This window comes from Haemorhous mexicanus, chromosome 1 (assembly GCF_027477595.1).
Source record: "Haemorhous mexicanus isolate bHaeMex1 chromosome 1, bHaeMex1.pri, whole genome shotgun sequence".
NCBI lineage: Eukaryota > Metazoa > Chordata > Aves > Passeriformes > Fringillidae > Haemorhous > Haemorhous mexicanus.
Genome location: NC_082341.1, coordinates 137,817,975 through 137,824,759, shown reverse-complemented (window position 1 = coordinate 137,824,759; position 6,785 = coordinate 137,817,975). Strand labels below are relative to the sequence as shown.

General features: G+C 41.9%; 1 protein-coding gene across 8 annotated transcripts in view; it reads left to right on the top strand.

Annotated features, from left to right (window-relative positions):
- Positions 1–180: 180 nt before the first annotated feature.
- Positions 181–6,785, top strand: part of UBR5 (ubiquitin protein ligase E3 component n-recognin 5) — an 86,571-nt gene continuing 79,966 nt past the window's right edge. For all 8 annotated transcript variants that reach the window (XM_059864960.1, XM_059864942.1, XM_059864915.1 and 5 more), the window contains exon 1: positions 181–297. In XM_059864960.1, coding sequence (XP_059720943.1) covers positions 236–297 — 62 coding nt within the window. In that variant the 5' untranslated portion in view covers positions 181–235. The remainder of the gene's footprint in view (positions 298–6,785) is intronic.

The following is a 6,785-nucleotide window of genomic DNA, read 5'->3' as shown; positions in this document are numbered from 1 at the left end:
CGCGTGCGTGAGCGCGGCGCGGGCCCAGCTCCGAGCGGCGCCGTTGTGGCCGTTCCGCCCCGCCCCGCGCCCGCAGCGCCGCGGCCGCCGAGAGCCCTAGACTCCGCCGGGCGGCCCCGAACCACCCCGGGGGAGGGACGGAGGCTGAGAGCCCCCTCCCCCGCCGCCCCCATTGTGTGCCCGGCCCCCGCCCGCCCGCCTCCCGCCGCCGCCGGGGGGGGCACCGGCGCGGAACATGACCTCGATCCACTTCGTGGTGCACCCGCTGCCGGGCACCGAGGACCAGCTCAACGACCGGTGAGGGGGGGCGGAGGGGAGGGGCCCCCCGGGGGCGAGGGGAGGGGCCCCGGGGCAGCGGGGCCGGCCCGACCCCCCCCCCCCCGCCGGGCCGCGGTTCCGCCGGGTCCCGGCGCGTCGCGCTCCGAGCGGCCTCTCCCGGCAGCCGCCGCCGCCGGCTTCGCCCGGCGCGGAGTTGGGGGGCCGCGACTTTCGCCGCGGGCCCGGCGGGGGCTCGGTCGGCCAGGGAAATCCCGGCGTCCGGCCGAGGAAGGGGGTTCCCTGCCCGAGGAAGCGGGTTCCCGGGGATGCCGGGCGTAGGAACGAGAACGTGTCCATATTAATCAGGGATGGAGCGAGGCAGACAATGCGGATGGGGGATCGCGGTGTGTGAGAGAGAGAATGACGGGAGCGGGGATAAAGGCGGCAGCGCTGTCACACGCAGCGCCGGTGTGCGCTGCCTTCCCCTGCTCACGCACCGGGTGTTCGATACAAAAGGAGGCCCGGTCTCCAAATCACTGATGGTGTGCGGCTTGGCTGAGATGGGGATGACAGCTGCCAGCCTGGAAACCACGCAGCTAACTTTATGTAGGACTGGGGGAGAGAAATTGCAGGCTGGGGAGAAACTGGAGTGCTTTGAGAGAAAATGAATCCATGAACCAAATTTTCTTCACTGCTTGACGTTTATTTGACAGATCTATGTGGCTTTCAAATATTTCTTCTATAGCAATCGCTAATGGTATGTGTAATAGCTTGCAAATTTTACTTCTGCTCTTTTATACAGGAATTCTTAAAAACTTCATCTTTAATTTCTCACAAATTTATGTGTGAATAAATCGTGATGTTTAATCATCACTGGATAGAAACCTAAAGTGTTTTTACACTAAAGATAATATTTAATGATTCTGAACAATATTTAAGTATTTTTAAGTCTTAAAAAGCATAAGCTCTTGGTTATACTCTCTTGGTTCTGATACTACCAGTAGGTCAGGGTCCAGGTCACTTCACAGTTGTTTGTAGTTAGGTCACTTTTTCTAGAGCAGTCTTTGCTGAGATGCCTCTTAGAGTAGGTGAGGTTTGAGTGTGTACAATGAGGAAAATAGGTGGTTTTGAAGACAGAATTTCTGCCTAACTACATAGTCTGTATGTTTACACAGGGAAAAGATAAAACAGATCTAAAACCTGAAGTATGTTAGTGTAGACTGTGGTTTTTTTTTCCCTTAGCCTGATGCATTTTGCAGAATCCTACTTCCTAGGAGGCCTGGCCATCCCTACAGAATTGATTTGCTTTCTCCATAGATACTGCATTCTAATTTGGCATAGACCATCTTCTTTTAGAGTGGTAAACTGAGAGATGATGCTGTACTAGGACTTATTGCTTGCACTGTTTTGGTTTGGAGTAAGATCTTTTGGAGTTTGGAATATGATCTGGAGTAGGCCTTTGAACTTGAAAGGACCCCAGTGGGTTTTTTTTTTTTTTTTTTGTTTTTTTCTTTTTATGTTGATAGGCCCTTAGAAAACATTTAGCATGTAATTATCACACTTTGCTCCAAGTGAGAGAGCGCATCTGTTTTTTCTTTAATGTTACATCTTCTGTTGACATATTTATATAAAATACAAGTCCCTTCCACTCTTCATAATGCTTTCTCAGTTTTTTTTAAATTTTTTTTCTTCTTACCACAGCAGCAGGTCTTACACCTACTTTTTGATATGGGAAGCTTCAAAATGGGTGGTAATTAATATATGGAGAAAGCTGCAGCAGTGCTGTTAAGTAGTGACTATTCTAAAAAATCAAGTGACTCCTTGATCTGAGCTGCAAGTCAGAAATTTTGACTTCATAAATGTAATTTTATTGAAAGTGCAGTAGCTGTGTATCAGAACTTGTAATGCAGTGAAATCAGAATGATTCATAAATAGGGTTGAGGCACACACATATGTGCTGGAAATGCCAGTTAAATTTTATCAGTAGCATTACTGCTTATTAATATTCTGTCAATGTTGATCAAGATCTAGATAGCTTAATAAATTCTCATACACATGGAAGTTAGGATCTTGGAACATCTTGTGTCTCTGTAATGTTTCTTTTCTCTCTCACTTTATAGGCTTTTTTGAGTCTGTGCTGCAGCCAGGTCAGTCAGGGTTTTTTTCTGTCGGTATTCTGAATGATAGTTGATTCTCAAAATCAGATTTTGGGATCGTATTTCTGTATTGTATGCTTTAAGTAATGGATTTGTGTTCTGCTTCTAAGGTGTAATCACTTAAAACCCAAGGCATTTATTGCTGCAGTCCCTCTGTGTTCAGGATGCAGGACGCTGTTGAATTTCGTAATCGAGTATTTGATACATTGTGCTTAATAACCAATATAAATGTGTAAAGGCAGTGGTTTTTGGAAACCATGCTTCTCCTGAAGTGTTGCTCTGCTCTTAAGTAGTCAAAAAAATGTGAGGAAGTACTTTTTTCCAGTTTGGTTTGGTGCATTTTCTGTCATTCTGTTCTACAGTTCTTATTAGGTTTTCTTTGTAATTTGTTATCACACTTATTCACGCAGCAACTGTGAGAATGGCAAAACACTTCAAAGAAAAGAGGAGAAAGTAGCTGTAGAACTACAAATAATCAGAGGACTCCTGAGCACATCTGCTCATCACTTGAAAATATTTCTTAACTAGTGTTTTTGAAAATGTAGGTTAATATTGCACTTTGATGGTAATTATTAGTCCTCTCTCGAATAAGCTGAAACAGTGTTGACTTCTTTACTCAGATGTCTGGGAGCTGGTGACGCTGAAGAGAGTTCACAGAGGACAAGGTCGTACTTAATTTTGTAGTTGTATTAGGATTTATCTCTTGAAATGGATACTAGGCTGAGCTTTTGTTTAGGATGAACTGAGATAATTAAGGTTTTTCTAGTAAGTTTATTAAGGAGGACAGGTAACTTGGAATTTTTTCCCCAAGCCATTTGTTCTCTGCAAACTGAATATGAATGGGAGAAAAACTCTGTATGGCCTGCAGTTTGAGAAACAACTCCATAGGGTATTTGGGATGTAAATAATTAATGGCCTTAGTATTTGAAAAAGAGGTGTCCAGCTTCTGTTGCAATGGGTGTTAGGTATATTTTGTCAATTATCCACCTCTTTCAGGGTTGAAAACTTTGTGCTTTGTGAAGGAAGTTTGACACAGTTTCACAGATAAGTTAATCTTAGTAAATTCTTAGTATATGTCTTAATTTTATATTGGGTTAGGAAGTGGGTGTAACCATGACAGATAGCCTTTCTTGGCTGTTATGAAACCTCACAGGAGCAGTTTAACTTGCTGCTCTGGGAAGGAGAAGGGGAGTCTTTCACCTTACAGAAATGGCTTTCCATACATGAACTAACCTTCACAGACAGGATTTATCTCAAAGCTTTGACTTTGTTTTTACCTTGTACTAAGAAAATTCTTGTCAGCTAAACCATTTAAGTCTTAGCATACAGTAAGGTGTAATTTTTGAAGTGGTCATTGACACAATGTTAATGTGGTCTTTGCTCTCCTCCTGAAGATGGGATGTAATGAATTTGGTTAAATAGAGGGTATTCTGAATATGAGGGTTTAGAAGTGTCATGTAGTAAGTTTTCTGTCTGTGACATCTTTGAAACCAGTAGCGCACCTGAGAAAAGTTAATTTGAAGCTTCAGTGAGTCTGTGTGTAGAGTCAGCTTTGGGGGAAGAAAGGATGATCTCGTTCTTTACATGACTTTGTTTTCCCTTAATAATACATTCAGTGCCTGTCTCTGTTATTTAAATGTTACTTACTTTAGGCCGTACCTGAACTGAAAATTTAAGTTGTGTACTTTGCATTGCCTGCATTGTTTTCACTCTCTGAATTTATGTGGAAAAAATAGCTAGCAAGAGCATACCTTTTTAATCTGCACATCAGTTTACGGTACTGTGCAAGTGATCTATGGATATGTGGCTGCTGCTCTGGCAAGCACCACCCCCCTCTTGCATTTACTGATGAGCAAATCTGTTAAAAATCTCAAGCAGATGTTGCTGGAAGGAGCTGGCGTAGGGTGTGGTGTGGCTGTGCAGGGAGCCAGCAGGGATGTGGAGCTGGTGTCTTGGCCCCACACGTGTGCAGCAGCCATGCACAGGGAGGGAGAGAGAGCTCCTGATAATGCAAATGTTCATGTTAAAGTGATATTGCACGACCTAAACCCCCTCTGCTACGTCCACAGGCATGCTGGGAGAGTACCTGTCCTCTTGTGTAGAGGAAGGCAGCCTGAGCACAAACTTCTCTGCTGTTACTTATGTGTGATCTGCATTGCTGCTCCTAGTTAGAGAAAAGAAGGGATTGACAGATTTGTTCTTAAATAGAGAATCTGCAATTTTGTGCACATAATACAGTACTTTTTTTATCTTAAGTGATTTACTTTGGTGTGCTTTAAACTCTTCCTAATGTACTTAGCAAAAGTGCAGGTAGCCCACCTCAAACAGGAATAGGTGGTTTAGTTACTGGGAAGCCATAACTGATGTATTATTTGAATTCCCTGAGTTACAGCTGCTTGGTAAACTTAAGTAACAGGCAAAGTGTTGATCTTGGTTTTAGGATTAATTTCTTGAAAGCATAGCCAAATTTAGATTGTGCTCTTTCAGAAGAGGTGAAGGGAATGGTATGACTGTCATGACATTATTATCATCAGACTCTTAGATGGAAACACTTTTTACAATATAAAATGGTTTGGCTGCCTCAAAAGATTTGCACCACCACTATGGTAATATAGACTCTTACAAAATTGATACGTGCAGCAGTGCATTAAGATTTGATCTTACTTAGTATTGTTACTTAAGAACAATAATTTGGAAGGTTAAGCATCAGAAATGTACAGTGTTATTTCATGTCTGGTTGAATGTGGAAGGTTACTTTTACATAAGCTGGTATTCTAGGCCTTTTTGGACTTTGCTCTGCCAGGGTCCTCTTCTGATTTCAATTGCATGCTACACCCTAGATGCTGCTTTTTAGAGAGTACATATGTAATTGTCTGTGAATGTTCTTGCTGAAACTTTCCTGAGATGTTGTAAGTCAAAGTAATTGCTCTCTTCTGAAGGCGGAGGTTTGTTTTCCCCGCCTCTTGTGTTGCACTAACTGTAAGTTTCTGATCCCACAGGAAACTGACTTCAGTTGCTAAAATAATATAAAGATAGCCCTGGTAAAGTGAAGTAAATATAATTTAGTGCATTAAGAAGTTGAGCTGGTTTATCTCCTTGTCGGGTGCGCATCAGAATATTTTGAGAAGTGCTGCAGGAGGGAGAGTTGGTAGTGAAGAACGGGAGAGAGGAAGCAGGGTTGAGTTCCTTCCATTTTGAAAGCAGCAAGTTTATTTTGGCTACTGTAATGTGAAACTGTACTGTAAATGTGATCTGGGCTGAGAGTAGTTGTGACCTGTCACAAGGAATTTGGTAGAATAGTAATTGGGGCACAAATGTTGCTTTCTTTTTCCTTCTCAAATCGTATATGTAAGGTTTGAGCATATTTGTTGGACCAATCATAAAGTTAGACTAATGACTAAGATATTAGTAGCTGTACTTTAAGGTTGGCACTGCAAGTCAAAACTGTCAGAGAATAACATTTTTAATTCTAAGAACAGTAAGTCAACAACATTTATGTGCTAAATATTTGTAAAAGTTAAAAACTATAAACAATGACATGCATTTGAGGTAATTTTTGGTATAGTATGTATTTACGAAATATTCTGATTGCCATGTAGGATGTTTGTCACATTTGTGATTCAATCAAAAAATAAATGTGAGGGGTGTGACACTTTCTTTCTTAAACTATCTAAAGCAGATAACTGTTCAGTACACAGTTATACTTACATGAAAAATGACTTGACACTTGAGGAAAAACAACCAAGGATGTACCTAAGCTTGGCAAACTGCAAGGTGTTGTAGCTGCCTTTTCACATTCCTGGCACAGTTAATGATTTGTGACTTGAAGAGGTGCTATTATGTATTTGAAACTTACATAAAGAAGAGAAGGGGGTTCAGGGTATTTTCTTTTAGTGATTACACTAGCAGCGATCTAATTTGCAGTTACTTTTGCAAGATGCTTAGTGTAAAAGCTGCTGTTTGGTTTTTCTTTGCATCAACAGCCATTTATGCAGGAAAAAAACATATACAGAAAAACTGCTTGTGCTTTTCAGTTGTACAGATTTTTTTTTTTGACCTTGAGTTCATTGAAGTCCACTAAGGATTTGGCTCTTAGCAACAACTTCACATAGGAGACTGCAATAGTTGGCATCTGTGTTCCCCAGAGAAAATGTAAAACAAGGCCTGGTTGCAGTAGTTAGAGGATTTTTTTTGGGAGGAACAATTTGGAGAAAAAAGATGTTGAAATAAATGCACAAACCTAATTTTCACAGTGCACACATGTATTTTGTCCAAACCCTTAAGCTTGACAGTTTAAGTGAGGATGACACAGCATTAGTTACTCCATTACAGGAATTACTATCCAAACTTCAGATCTTATTTGCTCTTTCT